Genomic DNA, 18875 nt, shown 5'->3' on the forward strand with positions numbered 1-18875 from the left:
ATTCTGAATCATGATTATACTCACAAAGTGATCTCATAGGATTATCCTAAAAGGCCATCCCTAAAGTTATTGTCTGTCTTCTGTATACACAAATATATACAAACAAAACTGCATGTGTGGATTACTCTATGCATAGCGTTGCCTCACAGGGTTCTGGGCAGTAAGGACACATGGCCCGGTATTGTTTTGGCTGACCGTGGCTCACAAAATCTGTAGGCTTTCACTTCTCTGATACATAAAATTGGGGGGTGAGGAGTCATGTGCAGCCTTACAGCTGCCACTGGACTACAGCTTCAGTGGGCCCTCCACTCTGGCTGTGCGGGCCAATGTGGATGCGAGTGATCATCCAACATCAGCAATTTAGGAGGGCTGCACATTGCCCAGCAGTGCTTACATGTTTTAACTGGAGATGTCAGGGATTGAATTTGGAGCTTTCTGCATGCAAGGTACATGCTTTTCCTCTCAGCTAAAGCCCTTTCCTTCACTATGTATTTGATCATGCATTCAACAGACACCTTGGGATTTGCTTGCAGTCAAGTCTTGGCTTAACAGTGTCACTCTTTGACCCTCTCTTCCTTCTGGGGTTGCACCAATTAGCTCAACGGGGTGACATACATAGCTAGTCTATGAGCAACTACCTGCCTAGGAATTCCAGAACAGCCAAGCCATTCAGTTATAAGCCAATAACTCAGCACAGAATTGGAACTAGATGCAGAGCAACTCGTTCATAGATCAGGATGAATCACATTGTACAGTGCGGGTCTAAGACTAAAGTAACAGGGTCCTATGAACACATACTCAGGAGTAAGCCCTATTTGAATTAAGGAGGCTTGACTTCTGATTAAATGTGTGTAGATTGCTGCTGCTTTCCAGGGCTTCATCCAGTCACGTTTATAGCTAAGTAATCTAAATACAGATCTCTCTGATTCTCCTTCCGCTTTAGCTGTAACAACCTATAGAAGAATACTGAAAAGAAATTTGTAACACCAATTCATTTTGATCTGCTATATTGATGAACCCCTTCTTTTAAAAGCCACTACTTACTTGTTAACATTTATATCTTGCCTTACCTTCAATGAACTCAAAGTACAGTGAAGTTTCCCTCTCCAAACACCGTGCGCTAGGCCTGGTTGGGAAAAAGAGACTATCTCAAGGTCACCCACTGAGTTTCATAGCCCTCTGGTAACCAAGATCAGGATTTCTCAAGATCCTTTATTTTACTTTAATCCTGCACCATTCACCGGCAGTAGAAGCAATTTGTTGGTGGCCTATCATTCTTGTGGTTCTCTGGTGCCAGAATCAACCCTGATGACAAAGTAGAAAGATCCACTTAATGTCATGCACTTGTATTTTGTAAATATTGTTTTGTTGACTGCATATTAGAATATGAGACTGTTGGGAGCAGAGAGAGAATAAAATGTTGGAGTGAATGAGGATTGGTGGTAATGTCTGAGATTTGCGTAAGGCTGGTGAATGACAATTTAATGTTCGATTAGACAATACTAGGACTGTAGTGAGAGTGAGAGAACAGAGCTTGGGTTGGGGTATGAGATTAGTTTTAGTGGTGTTTGAGAGTGTATGGTGTATCAAATATAACAAATAATCTGGTGTGTTATGTTTAACTTCTCCAAATAAAGAACTTCTTTTTTTTACACTGTGGGCCTCTCAAAATGCAATATTTATGAGAAACTGGATTCAGACAAGGTGTTTTATGTTGTGGTGTCCATTCAGAATAGAAGTTGCATAAATCTTCATAGGTACCTATGAAGGGCGGGGTAGAAATATCAGAAATAAATACCTTGCCGGCATTTAGACTATCCCCACATTTGGTACCACAGGAGGACAAAAGGAATTCCTGACATTGCAGTTGAGGTATGTATCAGGAAAAGCTTTCATTTTGGTAATTGCAGTGAGTATCACAAAAGTGAAAATAGTGAAAAGCAGAGACAACACACTGGCAACGAAGGTCCGCATAGTGAAATAATGGTATTCCCCACAGTAACCCATGGTTGCGAGAGCTGTACCATAAGGAAGGCTGAGTGAAGGAAGATAGATGCTTTTGAACTTTGTTGCTGGAGGAAAATCCTGAGTGTGCCTTGGACTGCAAGAAGATCCAACCAGTCCATCCTCCAGGAAATAATGCCCAGCTGCTCACTGGAGGGAAGGATATTAGGGGCAAAGATGAAGTATTTTGGCCACATGAAAAGACAGGAAAGCCTGGAGAAGACCATGATGCTGGGGAAAATGGAAAGAAAAAGGAAGAGAGGTCGACCAAAGGCGAGATGGATGGATGGTATCCTTGAAGTGACTGGCTTGACCTTGAAGGAACTGGGGGCGGCAACAGCCGACAGGAAGCTCTGGCGTGGACTGGTCCATGAGGTCAGGAAGAGTCAGAAGCGACTGCGTGAATGAAGAAGACCACAAAAGATCTTCATATTTGTTGGGTTAAAATGTAGAAAACCTACATTTGTCTACAGTGGTGGGACTGCCTGAGAGGTACTTTTGTACCTGGCAGCACTGGTGGGATTGGCTGATTGGAGAACCCAAGGGTTGATGGGAGAAACATTGGGAAAACTCCACATCCCATACCTCACCCACATGCTGGTGCTTTTTAAAATGAAGTGCCCCTCCCCATTGCACCAGAACACAAGTATACACAGGCAGGAATGAGATTGGGTCTTTCTGGCTTTGGTTTGATCCCCTTGTTGCAAAGCAAAAATTAATGAAGGAACTGGGAAAGCATTGAGTGAAAGTGTTCCTATCAGGTCTGGAAGTACCGCTATCTAATTTACTCCTAGAAACAGCAGCAGGGCCAGAGGACCCCATAACAAAATCTATCTATCACTGTCACAACACAGCTAGAACTTCTGCTGCACAGAATTACACAATCCTTGTTCCGGGAGACCTTTCTGTCCTGCTCAAAATCTTCTCTGCTACTGCTTGGCTAGAAGCCCAGCATCTGCCAATAGTGACAGAGTTCAAATTACCTGAAAAGAGATTGGCAGAGGTCCAGCTGGAGATTCAATAGATGGCAATGCACATCTTTTGCAACCTTATCCCAAGTTTCTCCAACTAAGTTTGGTGGGTTTCAGTCAGAGAGCTAATTTACTATTCTGGCTAAAACTGAATTAACAATCAGATAGTTTCCTCCATCACAAACCCTGCTATAACTATAGGCATTGTTATTCTATCCATATCCGATAAAATATGTACTCCTGAGGCACTTCCTAGGTCCTCCTGAATGACTCTAGGATACTAGGATATTTTTGGGCCAGGTCTCCATTTAAACAGGGTTCACTATTATCCATGGTTCTGCATGTCCATGGGAAGTCCAGGAATATATTTTCTCCAGAACATATCCTTCCATGCTCTATAAGTCTGGTGGTACTATCACAGTCCACCATATAGTAGAGATAGGTACAAATATAATAACAAAATTGGGAACCTTTCTAATAGTAATTGCCTCAGTTTAGGACTTACGTCGCTCAACTTGGAGTTTATTGGTGTTATACATCTACTTCCTCCAAATATGGGATAATGAAGTGCACAGGTCGTCTTCCTAACTAGGCACCTTGTGCACATTTAAAATTAGGAAGACAATATTCAAAAAGTAGGAAATCACCTCAGATGAACCTTCTGTTTACAACAATGAGTGTTTCCAGATGGATGGTTACTAGAAGTACAAATCAAAATAAAATGTAGGTTTTATTTCACCTTTTCTTCCTTTATAGTTTGTCTCTTCTTTATGTGTATGTGGGGGAAAAATTGACAGAAAGTAGTAAGAAAACCTGCAAGGGTTTCAAGTGGAAGATGTCACCTGGTCCCCATGTAAAATTCTGTTTATGAGGCAAGTCAGTTACACAATGAAAACCACAACTAGCAGCACCCAAGGGTTTTATTATGGATCGGTTTTGCATATCCCACAAGCACCCTAAAATAGCTTCTTTCACTTCAGAAAGTGACACATGCATACCTCCTTCCCAACCTTCCTTTCCTTTGGCACAAGCAGAATATTGATTCCTGGCAACTCCTGCATATCTGACGTGGGAAAATTAAAGGGAACAAGAGAGCTGTCACTTGGATGAAGGGCAAATTCAGCTCCACCATAGGTAAAGATGTTGAATAATTCAGTCTCTACAGCCCCGACATTGCCATGGGGAACAATCAGAACAGCAGCATGCTCTACTCTGCTGAAGTGCAAAGCTTCTTGGTTTCACATGTCAGCCTTTGTGCTGGTTCCACATCTCTGATTCTAGTTAAAACTTCTCTAGCATAACCAGCGGCACCATTCAAAGGCCTCAGTTGGGGTAGCACTTTGGAGAATTGCTCATCCATAAGTGAAAATGACTTGTTTATTAAGAGTTAATTGTCATCTTACATGGAAAATGACATCAGCACTCCCTACTTTTTCCAGATTGTCCTGAGATGCTAATGATAAGAGGTGGCACAGTAGGTTATACCCTTGTGCTGGATGAACTGATGACTTCAAGGACTTTTTAAATCAAATACATTGAGCCCATTTTGAACCAACAGGGTTTAAGGAAAGGTATGGAAATGCAAAAATGGAGGAGCCCAAGTAGAAGTGAAGAGTAAAAGAAGAAGGAAAGGAATGAGCAAACCCAGTATTCCTTGCCTACTAAAACCTTATAAAATTTATTGTGTCTCTATAAGTTGATAGGCAACTTGAAGGTGTACACCCACATACATACACAAACATACACTCAAGCCTTGAAAAATTACTTTTTGGACTACATCTCCCATAATACCCAACATATTAGCTGATTAATTCTGGGAGATGAAGTATAAAAGTAACACTTCTATGTTTTGAAAAAGATGGACTTCACAAGAGAAAGAAAACCATAAATGATGCTATTGCAAATTATCTTTTCCTGTCTCCACAGAAAGACAGTCACTGGGCTCCTCACTGGGGTTCTGTATCAGCTATGATTAATCTTTTAGTACTGCAGAGACAAAAAGTATTCCCTAGCTCTATGCTTTAAAGTTGTGTGTTCTTTAAATTCTATAAACCAAACAGGTTCTACAAAATATGTTTTTAAATTATACTCACATTAAGCCAATTTATTTACATCTATTTTGTCAGAATAATTATATTAATAAAATATTCTTATTGTGAATCTGGGTAGTTTCATAGAAGATTCTGAACAGATATAATACAAAAAAGAAGTACTGTCACATCAGGAAAATAATGCAGTAGGTACAGGTCTTTAAGGGTGCAATTACTGACCCAAAGTATGTGATAACTGCCCTTTCATTTTCAGTTTTCCCTTCCTAATTTATGGGAAGAAACTGCTCTTTAATTTAGAAATGGGGAAGAAAGTCAAGATTCTATTATACATTACCAGATATTGCCTTATACCGTTCAAGGGGAGGTGATATAGCCAAGGCATTTTCTGAATTATTAAGATATATTGGTGCCATCCATCTATTTCATTTGGAATGGAACTGTCTTGGATATCATAACTTTGCACTATGGTTTCTCCAGAGTTGCACAAAATATTATTTCTCCTTATCTTTTAAAATTACAACACACATTAGTTAGGATAATAAGAACCCTAGAGTGGGGAGGCAATTCATGTAGCCCAGGATCTCCAAATACCTGCTGAAGTCCCCAGCAGGCAGAATGGAGGTGGTTGTCTCATGTTGTTTCTCCCTAGCATTTGCTCCAGCAACACAGTCATGTTTAGACCTATAAAAATGTTACCAAAGAAAGCTACATTTCAGAATCAATATGACTCTTCCGTATTTAGTTCCTTTCAGATGAATTGCTCTACACCTCACATGTCTTACATATGCCACTCGAATATACCAGCATAGCCAATGCAGAATATATACATATCTAGAGTTTACAACCATGAGGTCACGAAGAGTCAGAAACGACTGAACGAATAAAGAAGAAGAAGTTGTCAAACATGTCCTTCCATGGAAATATTATTGTTGGAAGCAGGACGGGCTTCCCCTTGTGAAACTGTCACAGGCAAGCTAAGTGGGAATTAAAGGACTTGGCTCATTTCCCTAAACAACCCTAAATCAAAATTTAAAGATCTTGGACATCCAGGAAAAAGGGAACCTGGCCCTTGAGTCAGGTGACTTAAGGTTGGGAGCTAAATGACGTAATTCCTGCAAAAAAGAGGAATAACCTTCTCTCCACTTCATCACATTCATTAAATAATACTGAGCCACCTGCTTAAGAAATGGCAACCTATTGTGTTCATCACATGACATAAGCTTCAAGTGCAGGGAAGGGATATCTTGGTGTTTACAAAGGGTTGCAAAGGGTTATATTTTCAGATGCTTTCTGAGCTGGTTGGCAAGTGACTTTTTTGGAAATTATCCAGAGAGATGAGCAAAATGGCCAATTCCGTCATGTGACAGTATTCATCGTTCTCAACTTTAAAATGATAGTTACGCAATTTGTGGGAGGAGCCAAAATACCCCTTTGAGAAAAAGCACCACCATTACCTTTTGCTCACAGAGGGAAGATTGGCAGTATATAGTGTTCCTTTCTGGGGGCCTTCCTCCCGTGTGTTGTGTGTGCCATGTGTTACCTTTCTCCTCCTCTCCTTCCTTCCCTCTTTCCTTCTTACTTCCAACACGGGGAAGGAGAGAGAGAGAGAAGGATCATTGAGAAACAAGAGAAAAATGTGCTATAGCAGGATGTCCCTCCTGCAAAGACAAAGTTTTTGCAGTTTAATAAACTTTTCCTATGTGTTTATGATAGAACCAATTAGGAAATGACATTTATAACCCAGGAACAAAAATCATAGTCCAGGAGAAGAGATATTTCTTTTCACAAAGAAAACAGGGGCGGGGCGGGGAAGAAACAACTCTCTACAATGTGATGGCAAATCAATTGAGAATTCCTGAATAAATCAGATAGTTTGCTAGTGTGTGATGGAGGTAGGAAAATTATCCATTTAATTTCAAACCATATGCCTGAACTGTATGGTAAACCTACACTTACAAACACTTGACATGTTCAATGGGATTAAGTACAGGGTGTTTGAAAAAGAACTCCCTATTCACCATTTAAATTAAATGGTGAATAGGGAGTTCTTTTATCAAACACCCTGTATTATGTCAAAGTTGTAGCAAGATCTGAGATGTCACAAGTTCCCATCAAATTATTTCAAACAATGATTTCACTGCTCTACATCTTGAAAGCTCGTGGAATCTAAAGAAATGGAAAGGACCTCAAGGTCCACTTGTCCAGCCCTGTCATATAGCAACACACAAGCACAGCACCCTGAAAGATGCCCACCCATCCAATATTTACAGACTTCCAAAGAAGGAGTGGCTACCACCTTCCAAGGCAGTTAGTCCCCTTGAGTGAATTTGAAGTCCACTGACTATGCATCTCCTTGGATTGAAAGATGAGAAAATGCTATTATAACACAAAGGGACAAGTTGAAAGTGGCCAGAACTAAGCTAGTCTGAAGGCGACTTTATTGAGAGGGCCAAGTAGCTAAATGGTGCCTTATTAAATGTAGGGGTCTCTTTCCTCTTGATCACTGAAATGCAAGGGGCACAAAGCATGGCATCCTCAGGACAGCAACAAACAGCGCAACTCTTGGCTCGAAGTGACAGGCAAGGAGCAGGCAAAGTTCTCACACAGATAAGCGGTAGCTTTCCCATTTTTCTTCTCTAGAGACGAGAGGAAGCCAAGCTGCTGGTATGGGAATCCTGTTGTGTTCCCGTCAGCAAAAATCAGCACCTGAAACAGAGAGGAAAACTGTTATAGTAATGCAATATTATACAAATATGCATGCACACATAACAATACAGCCATGGGTGAGATGTCATCTATGGAAAAATGGAGTTAATCAGACTGGTTGAATTTGTAATTCTTATTTTACACCACAGTATATTATTTTGGATTATAGTTAAGACAAAATCCATTTTTACCCATCCCATGCAGCATAAATTAATTTTGTTAGTTAACCTGAGTTAAACCCTCAGGGGTTTCTCACATCAATCCTCTGGCACCTCTACAATAGATGGACTCTCTTGCTCACTGCTTGTGACACAGAGTATTTGATGTTCAACCAGTGAAATAATGAGACCACACCAAAACATTGGGTAAAACATGTCATCTTTATTGAGCTAGTTATTGTAACTGTGAACCAGAGATATCAAAAACCAAAAAGGGACAGAGAATATACTGATGTGGAAAAGGTGGCAGCACAGGTATCCTCTTAAACCTCCCCACCACCTAACTTGGGCAAAGACACCTGAGCTCCAAGAAAAACCCAAACTTGGTTCACTCCCCAGACCTCCCGCATTTGGAAGCCTTCTCTGAGGATCTCTCCTTCCCGGGTCCCAAGCCCCCAAAGTCAGGGGAGTAAGCCTCAGGGTCACTCCGAAGAAGAGTCTCTACCCTCCCCTCCCTAGTCCCAAGACTTAAACAAGTGATTCAAGAGGACTCCCTCCCACCCTGCATGGGTGTTCATCAATTTCCATATTAACAAAAACCTGCCAATGACCAAAAACTAATCACAGACCACACCCAAAACCAATCCTCAGTCCCCAGCTCACAGTGTGGGGTAGACAAAATAATCCTTCATAAATAGGGGTATAACATCAAGATCCAGGGAAGTCATGCTCCCCCTCTATTCTGCCTTGGTCAGACCACACCTGGAATACTGTGTCCAATTCTGGGCACCACAATTGAAGGGAGATGTTGACAAGCTGGAAAGCGTCCAGAGGAGGGCAACTAAAATGATCAAGGGTCTGAAGAACAAGCCCTATGATGAGCGGCTTAAAGAACTAGGCATGTTTAGCCTGCAGAAGAGAAGGCTGGGAGGAGACATGATAGTCATGTATAAATACGTGAAGGGAAGTCATAGGGAGGAGGGAGCAAGCTTGTTTTCTGCTGCCCTGCAGACTAGGATGCGGAACAATGGCCTCAAACTACAGGAAAGGAGATTCCACCTGAACATCAGGAAGAACTTCCTCACTGTGAGGGCTGTTCGGCAGTGGAACTCTCTCCCCTGAATTGTGGTGGAGACTCCTTCTTTGGAGGCTTTTAAGCAGAGGCTGTATGGCCATTTGTCGGGGGTGCTTTGAATGCGATTTCCTGCTTCTTGGCAGAGGGTTGGACTGGATGGCCCATGAGGTCTCTTCCAACTCTACTCTTCTATGATTCTATGATTCTATGAAAATATCCTCTGCAAGTTCAATTAGATATTTCCCTCTTTCATTTTTTGTTTTGAAATGACTTTCTGCATCAGTAGCATTACTCGCACACTTTCTGTTGGTTAGTTATCTTTTCAATAAAGGCTTTAAAGACTAGCTTCTTTTTTAAAAAAAATAGTGTACTCTCATAAGAAAAAATAAGAAAAAAACGATAATAATTAGTCACTCTGTGGGGAATAGGAATTGGCTATGGGGCAACCCATGAATAACTCCACAAACAAAAAGCAATTACAGACAATAGTTATGAGAAGAAAGCTTCTAATCCAAGACTCAGTAGTCTTGAAAAGCCTCCACATGATTTTGAATACATATGTTGAACAGAATGACAATACATTTAAACAGAAAAAAAATGCTACAAATCATTCTGAAAATATTCAAAAAGGCAACACACACAAAAAAAAACCAGGATGCCATGCACTGGCCACAGCGGAAGGGTTACTCATACAAAATGAGTGAACAAAGGACAGTAATTCCACACCAAACAGTCTGTGTAGAACTCAGAGTATTTGGGATGGAAGATATTGCTCCAGTGCAGTCATTTCAGCTAGATGATTTCCAGATCCTTCCCAGTCATAGAGTTCTGACAATGCCTGCAAAGACTTTTTGGAACAACCAGCAGCTTCTCCCACAATTCCTTTGTTCACTCAAAGGAACAAGCAGCATAAACAAAACAACAGTCTTTAGCAGCTGGGGGAAAGGAGGGGGTTGAATTCAGGACATCCCACAGCACCACCTGTTTTTGGTACTGAGAGTCTTCATAGCTATCAACTCAAATATGAGGTGAAGAACTTAGCTCAAGGCAATGAAGCCTGGGGAGATTGCTTTTTGCAAGTTGTTACCCGGAATATTAGACTCTGTAATATTCTAGTAGGAGCTCAACCATGTAAACAAACTCATGGTATTCCCCTGGATCAACATTCATTGATGGGGAGATTCTAGACAGAAGGAGAAGAGTCACATGTGACTCATTCAAGCAGGTCTCTTTTCAGCCAACCTCTGGGCCACATGATCTGGAGCTGCGAAGTAGTTTGGGGAAAGGACGCCTTTGCTCCTGACCTTTCTATACCCTTCCTCCCTTCAACCCCATCTGTGCCACAACTAAGCTGTGATCAACACAATGCTGTCACCAACCCCTCTGGTCCAGAAGACTTCAAAGATGACACTCTAATTGAACTCAAATGGCATTAATTACTTTTATATCATGACAGCTTCCTTCACACGTGTAGAATCCATAGCCTGAGTTTAAGTCTCATCTCAAATCCTAGCCAGCACTGCTGCTCTCCTACTGTTGGAGAGCTCAAGACTATGCGAGAAGCTGAACCATAAATGAAACTGCTGGTCTTCTGGATCTGCTGCCTGCAGAGAATGAGCCTGACATAAACTAGTTTTATCGTGTACACCATATACCAGAACTGGAGAATTGTATTGGTCTTGAGTAAGACCAACTGGAGGATCAGGTGATGTTCGTCCCATTATCCACATCAAATTTAATGTCACCAAATGCTCTCTCAACAATTACCAGTATTTTACCTTCTTCCATGCAAATGCAGAAAGAATATCGCACATACCCTCTTCCATTATGAATCCCTACGGCAGAAATCTGCAGGACACATGCATGAATCTGGCAGGACGCTTCCACACCCCACTACTACTACTTCAATAAAGGGTCAAGATTTCATCACTGTATTATTATTTCCATAATAGCAATGCTAAAATGCAATCTCAGAAGTCATGGCTTCAGAAAAGAATTTGTCAGCTTCCCCATCTCAGGTTTAACTCCACCTGCTTGCTAGCTCTTTGTACTGTGTCAACCTTGGTGCTTTCAAAAGTACAGTCTCTATAAACATTCTCAGATTGCTCAGTGTTTGCCGCATTCTTCAAAGGCAGGACTCTTACATCTTAAATGCTTCTGCATTTGTCCCTCTTCCCCCCTCATCTTGTCCTTTTAGGGACATGTGAACTGTAATTGAATTACACCTGGTTGCTTCTCTAAATACTTTTTCCCTGGTGTAAACTCTCTCCGTTTGACAGCTTCCCTACTGACAAGAGCCTTCTTTCATTATATTCCCAAATTCATCTCACACCTGGAAAAAGCCCCATGTCTTCTCCTATGCAAACACACACACAGCCCACTTGCTCTTTCACTCCAGTGATGTTTCAAACGGGGGCCGTCTGGGTGTTTTCTAGGCCATCAAAGCTGCAGAGGCGCCTGCCGCAGTCATCAGGTCACCCCTGTTAGAAATCCTCTCTAATCATGCCTGAGAAATGAACGTCTGCAGTGCTAATTAATTTTTACAATACAGAAATTATTATTAGCTCCCTTGGGTCCTGGGTGTTAATAGAAAGTGCACCAAGATGAAACTTGTCAAGAGCGAGGTTTAGTTACCTTTGTTCAAGGTGTAAAACACAACAGGCCAAGTGGATATCACAGAGGATGGGAGATACACTAAGCACTTCTGTCATTGCAAGACAAAGAACTTCTCTCTGTGTGTCAGGTGCACACATGCACACACGCACTGACCATCAGGCTACTTTATTGGGGAAGGAAAAAATAAGTGGAAATGGGAATTAGAAGTGTAGAAAACTACAATGATAGTTCTGCAGTGTGTGTTGGCATGCATGCAGACAAATACTCCCTTATAAATACCCACATGCAATCCATTAAAAAACAAAAATATACTCAGTCCTATTATTATATTAAGAAAGAGCATTCCCCCATAGCAGATGCCAAGAAAAAGGAAGGTGACCTGTCATTTCTGTGAAGCATCATCAGGTTGGAATTGGAAGTATGATGAATTAGACACAAGCTCCCTCTAGCGAGGGGAGGATTATAAGGATTCTGGATACTTTCAGAAGATGTTTATATGCTCTAGCAGCCTATAATCCTTCTGTTCTAGAAAGTCAGGTGATATTAGAAAGCCAATCTTGTACTGCAGACTGATAAAGAGCTCCGAGAACTATTACCATCCCTCAGCTCTACCCAGTGGTCACCGAGAGAAACCATCACTCAAGACAGCAATGTTAAGCGCCCTGCCTACCTGCCTGTTACTTGTGCAAGGGACTTGCTCTCATACTTGTCAGCTGTCAACTGGCCAGTAAACAAGGGATCAATTTACAAAATGGCGTTCTTACAGATTATGGTGGGTGGTACAAGCAGCTTAAGATAGGTACTAGCAACTTAAGACATTGCTTTCTCTGCTAGCACAAAGAATAAATGTGACTGGAAATATATTCTGTACTCTGTGTATTTACTGAATCTGCACAAATAAATATAGATTTGGGTGAAACAATTATACTTGCCTCATCACCAGAAGCAACCTCAGTGTTAATCACAACTGTATCTACTTAATATCATTGGGAAAAGTTAATAATACAAATCCACTTCCCATTTGGTTATAGATAATAGCATATTACATGTATTTAAAGAAATGTTTGACACTCACCCTTCTTTTCCTAAGACAGCAACAGCATTTGCCGCCTCAACCCACATTTTTGAAAAAGCTTTCATTCTAACCCAACATATCTACATATTTCCAAATAGTACCTATATTCTCAACCAGCATTTGGCCTATACACATTTTTTCTTCTAATTTTAAGAAAGGCAAAAAAAAATCATAGTCAGAATTACCCAGGCAGTGATATAACCTTAAAAGTTAACTTTAGGTCTCAAAGACTCCCTTGATAAACTCTACTGCCATGACCTGCCCTATCATGCATACTTTGCCTTTCCAGTAGTTTTCCTTCATACCTGCTGCCTGACACCTGACCTGTCTGACAATGGCCAGAATCATCTCTTAATTTTCTTTGACAATTCCTTTTGATTCCCTCTCTAAAGGAGTCTCTTCTTGACACAACTGATCTGTTTCAATCAGAGCCACTCAAGCCTGGCCATACAGTCCTCCTGTGGGCCATCCATTTGGCTGGCACAATCTCCCTGGTGCATTCAACCCATCTTCAGGACAGCTATGACCCCAACCCACCCATCTCTACCATATTTCCTTTATTACATTTTGGTCTGTCAGTCTCTCTCTGGTTCATTTTATCTTGAATTCTAGGAGTGATTAATTACTAATTCATGTCCAACCTGAAATGCATTAATTCCTTTCTTGCAGTCTCCCTGAGGTCCTCTTGCTCAAACAGGATAAAGGAAAGCCAGGGCATTAGCACTCCATGGACAAAGGAGATAATGAAATCCTCCATAATTACCCCTAGGCCATTAGCAGGGCAGAGAAAAATAAACCAGAAAGCAAACTCAAGGCAAAAGCAAAGTCCAGTCTCTTAAGATTCTGTGTCTGAATGGGGCATGATATAAAAACACAAGTCTGTGGTTTTGAAGGACAAGGAATGTCTAGATGAGAGCAACACTGAGTCTTCTCGATTTCAGCACTCAACTTTTGAACTTACTGAAGGGATTGTGGGGAAATCACCACGTATGAAGAATATTTACATTTTGACCATTTCCAGCAGTTATTTTATTTCTTTGATGGAAGCCTCTTCTCCTTTTCATTCTTCTCTTCCCTCCCCATTCATAGCCTCATTTGTTATCACATTGACATCTAATCCAAGCAGCTGTGGTGATCCAGTTGCCTTTGTTCACAGGCATCCATAGGATCATCATGCCAAATGAAGCATTGTGGTATCAGAGAATTAGACCGCCAAAGCCAACAGAATTAAACAGTATTGAGGGTAAATAAGGTTAAGGACTGTGTGGGAAGAAAAGAAAAGAGACGACACTGACAAGAGCAGGAAACAATAATATGAATTTGTTTTGCAAAGAATGCCAAATACCACCCAAACCAAGACATACATTTCAAAGAAAGGCAGTTTTGCATTAAAATTGGGCTGTATGCAAGTGGTCGGTATAAGAGAACCTGGGAATCAAGAATTAAGCTGATAAGTCAGAATGAAAGGACCAAGCCAGGAGTTGAGAGCTGGAGGAGGCACAGAAATACATCAGAACCACCAAGACAACTATCCTCAGAAAAGATTTCAGTCCAAATAGGAAGCGTTTTGTACTCCTTCCAGTCTACCAGAGATCAACAATCAACCTAGCTGGGTGAGGCCACCTCAAAGCAAGATAATACTCTGCTGCTTAAGACAGTGCCAAGCCATAATTTTCAAATATGGAACAGTTCAATAAAGAGCCAAAAGATTCTCGGTTCTAGCCAAGGTGGTTCGTGGCCTTCTAGTTCTGCCTTTAACCAAAAAGTTTTCCAAATTTGCCATTCCTTCCCATCTGGTTTTGTAAGTCTTATTGTCCCCAACATTTGGACCAGAAAATGTAAGAAGCCCTGCACAAAGAAGAAAAACAGAAAAATTGACTCTCGTGCTCTCCTTCTGTTGTAGCTCCAAGAAGTGTTATCTGATAAAGTTGGTGTAGCCAATATTACTTTGTCCATATTTCAGAGGTATCCAGAGCGGATAATTTGGGAGACAAAATGGTGACCCTATCAAGGATTTTCTTGACAAGATTTGTTTCAGCAGGTCGTTTCTTTTGCCTTCCTCTGATGCTACCAAAGTGTGGCTTGCCCAAAGTCACCCAGTGTACTGCCATGGCTAAAAGGGAACTCAAACCCTGTCATAGTCCAGAGTCATAGTCCACTACACCACCCTGGCTCTTGAAAGAGTTGTGTCCCATGTAATTTTGCTTTCACTTGTTATTTCAGCCCAGGGAAGCCTTCTAAGTAGGCTCTCTAGTAACAGTTTACATGAATGAGTTCAATTTGCTTTCTCTTTCCAAACCCTAAAATAGGTATCTTTGTGATTGCTAGTTCCTTTTCACCCCAAGCAGAATATTGCTGTTTTGGTTTTATGTGAGAGAATTCATTACTGGAATCACCCAGTTGATTACATACATCCTGGCAGCCCCCCTCAATGGATTGTCACCTTGACGTGGTGAGGGGGCTTGGTGTTCCAATGAACCTGCGGGCCCAACCACGGGAGTAACACACTCCCTGGAGTGGCCACAGGAGAGGATCCAGACCAAGAACAATCTGAAGACCCAAAGACCTCAACAGCGGAGCAGGCAGAGGATAACATGGTACATGTTACAACGGCTGTGAAGGCGGAAGAAGGCTACAACAGACTGAGAAGCCACTCTCATTGTGTTAATCACACCACTGCTGGTACCTCAATCTATGAAGACTGTGTGTTGACCGGCCGTGCACTGACCTCCACACATTAAAAAAAATCACACACAGGTGTCTTCCAAGAAATGGAGGACAACCAGCATCTTGCACTCAGGATGCAAAGAGGGATGCCAAGTGATGTGCTCGTATTTTTAAAAATCTCACAATTTGGCTTGTCTTCACAGCATACCCATCTCCTGGAGGAGATGGTAACATGTTATAAGGTTAAGATATTAAAATGTTTAAAATCAGTAAGAAAATATCAAGTCCTGAATGACTGATGGAAGCATAGTTTTAGTCTGGCATCTAGATGCTACCAATGAGGACATAGGGCAGTTATCCTTTGGGGGAGCATTTTACAGACTAAGGGATGGGGCAGTGTTAGGAAGTCTCCTTCCTTAAGAACCGCTGCACCATTACAGACAAAGGTACTCCAAGAAAGCACTTCAAGGATCACCTTAATAATGCATTATTTAAGAAAATATTGAAAGTCACAATAAATGCCCATCAGGCGGACTTTCGGTAGTTAGTAATATAAAGTATGTCAAAAAGTGTAACCATAGATGGATGCCTAATTATTGTGCCCTTCAAGTGTGTTGTATTTCCATAGCATAAAATCAGCACTGAAGAAGCTAAATGAGAGGCTGAGTTTGGGGTGTACAAAAATATCCTATGATGCCATTCTGAGCCCAGCTGTTACCCACATTTATTAGAACTAGTTTGCTCTTTCCCCTGAAGGAATCCATGCCCTGGTTCTATCGTTCCTCATGCTATTACTAAGGATGATCCCAGCGCTCAGGAATTTGAATTCTTACAACAAAAAGTGGGAAATAAAAGAATTTATGTGCACTATAATAATGACTGAACAGATCATATGTTCAATTCTAAGGAAGGATTGAGTCACACTACAAAATATATTGTTTGCTGTCCCTTGTTCCACTTCCAAGCTTTCAGGGACATCTGGCTGACCAAAGATGGAGACACATGACTGGACTAGAAGAGCTTTGGCCTGATCCAGTGCAATTCATTTTTTCTTTCTCTATTCCTGCCTGACAGAGCGCCAGCAGGACTCAAAGCTCCCTCTTACTAAATCTACAGAGTGGCAGTGGAAAGCTAAATAAGATCTTTTAGAGCCAGAACCTCCCAGGTGCTGACTTCAAAACCTATGGCACTGTTGTGGTGCCCCAGGGCTCTCTTAAATAGCATACATAGCATATTGAGGAAAAGAGAGAAAAGCAGCATGCAAGACCGTAGTGATTACCATGGTACCCTTTTCATCTGCAACAGCACAGAAGCAGAAGTATGATAGAGAAATATTTTCCCCTTTTTTTACATTTCATCCAAGAACTTCAAGGCATCACACATTGTTCTCCAGCTGCAATGTATCCCTACAACAACTCTGTTGGATGTCTTTGGTTGATACCCAAAGATACTTAATAATAATGAAAGATGAATTGTGATTTGAAATCCATTCTACCCAGCCCTAATTCCCAACACTCGACATACTATGCCACATTGGCACAATCCAAAGCAAAATGGAACTACAGCAATAGGGGCAGGCCCATTTCATCCAGAACTCGGCTAAAATGAAAGGCCGATGAGGAGTGCTCTGCTTGATCTCACTACAAGAGTAGTCTGTCACCAAGGAGACAAAGGAAAGGGGAAATTAGATCTGCTAATTCCGCAGTGTTGATGCGGAAAGGATCTATATGAAACTAACATATACCAAGCTCGCTAAGCTGTTTCTCATAGGGCTTCGCTTCCAGAGCAAAATACTTTTGTTGCCTTTCTATTGACACATTTTTGCATGTTATGAACTTGTTATATCACAGTCCCAGCCCCACAGTTCACTCTGGTTCCAGTTCTGTGTTTTGTGCTGGACCTTTTGACGTTACACAGATTTGGCAGCTTACTTTGGATTCCAGTAGTAATGTGAAGAACCAGATGAAGTGCCACTCTTTTTTTTCTATTTCTGAAGGAAATAACTGATCCCATCTCAGTGGGAGCTTCTGGTGAATCCTAGAGCTGAGATTTCTTTTGTGACAAATGCACCTGAGGATGGTGAGTAAATGATGTCAACAGGCCATTGAAATATTCTGCAGGAGGAGGAAGAGAGAAGACTGGTAGTCCAAAGTTATGGGTCTTTCAGAAAGCCAGGCCTTGAATAGAGGGACTTTACAAGATACCTAGCATCACATTCCTCCCCTGCCCCCACACACAAGCACACATTCATCACATGGAAAGCTGAATGTGAGTACCAACTGAATGCCACTTCCTTATCTCATGCCCCCAAATTGCTAAGTTGTCATTTTTGGTGAATTTCCTTTTTTCCTCCCTCACCTTTTTTTTTTACTATCACAACTCTTTTTCCATTGCTCTGTACTTGTTAAGAGGAAACTGAATTAAAACAGTGAGAACTGAATTTAATTTCCATGCTGGTTGATTTGATCATGCTGCCTTCTCTGGGGCCCCTCCCTCCAGTTTGCAGGTGGAGGAGATCCTCCCAGAACATTGTACAGGTTGCAGAGAACAAAAAGCTGATGCAGCTGTTGGAAAAGAAGTAATTTACTAACAGTGGCACGAGCAGGCTTGGCTCCCTGCTGCCAACACAGTGCTTTCAGTGGTTGTAAAGTGGGTCACTGCTTCTAATCCTTCTAAGAGATGGCAGAGAGAGAGAGAGAGATTGAGAGAGAGAGATTGGGAAACAGAAAGCAAAACCATGAAAGACCCAGGTAATGGACATCAACATAAGAGGGCTCCATGTGCAGCATAGAGCACAGCAGGAGCAAGTCTGGAAGAGGTCAGATATTTTCCTCCTTCACATTACCGTTGCCTGTTGAGGGCCAAACATTTGTCACAGGAATGGCTGATCTATCCATGAGAGTGCCATGAGAGTGCACATACACACCCTTACCCTTTCCTCACCAGTGGTGTTTGACAGCTCCTTGAGAATTTTTCCTTTCCTATTCAAGAGGTGCATTGTTGTGGCCTCCCTCTATGAGACATTCATTGATGTCCTGATGCAACTGTGACAGAAATACTACCCCCCTCCCCCCTTTACAGTGAGCATTACACCACGCTGTATTATATAGCTTGGTGCTGGAGAGCATCCATTGCGACTTGTTTATGACCATGTATAACTAAACCATTATTCATGCAACTCTTCGTATCCTTCTCATCCTCCTTTTCGCCTGTGATACACACATTCAGCTTTCTTCCAGAATTGTGCTCGTAGCAGCAGATACTCCCACTTTATACTCACATCAGCCTTGTGAGGTAGGTTAGGATAAAAGAAGCTGTAATTGAGCATCCCTTGCTCTCTAAAATTTACTGATTTGGAACATGAGAAAGCAACTACACAGCTTAAGATTTGTGTCTTAAGGTAGTTTCAAACACCATACTACCTTCCTCATGTTTTGTAAAACAGCACTTCAGGAAAGCATAAAGCATACATATATAGAGGTGTTTTATCCCTACTGCTCCATGATTATTCAATATGAGAAAAGAGTAGCGAAGCAGGGTTTCTCTTGCCCT

General features: G+C 41.5%; 1 protein-coding gene and 1 long non-coding RNA gene across 4 annotated transcripts in view; one reads left to right on the top strand and one right to left on the bottom strand.

Moving 5' to 3' along the window:
* LOC134296238 (uncharacterized) overlaps positions 1–18875 on the top strand; it is a 320710-nt gene that overhangs the window by 242320 nt on the left and 59515 nt on the right. The window lies entirely within an intron of this gene.
* The window catches only part of spata20 (spermatogenesis associated 20), a 53521-nt gene continuing 38523 nt past the window's right edge, over positions 3878–18875 (bottom strand). For all 3 annotated transcript variants that reach the window (XM_062970567.1, XM_062970569.1, XM_062970568.1), the window contains exon 16: positions 3878–7732. In XM_062970567.1, the coding sequence (XP_062826637.1) occupies positions 7562–7732 (171 nt within the window). In that variant the 3' untranslated portion in view covers positions 3878–7561. The remainder of the gene's footprint in view (positions 7733–18875) is intronic.

This window comes from Anolis carolinensis, chromosome 2 (genome assembly GCF_035594765.1).
Source record: "Anolis carolinensis isolate JA03-04 chromosome 2, rAnoCar3.1.pri, whole genome shotgun sequence".
NCBI lineage: Eukaryota > Metazoa > Chordata > Lepidosauria > Squamata > Dactyloidae > Anolis > Anolis carolinensis.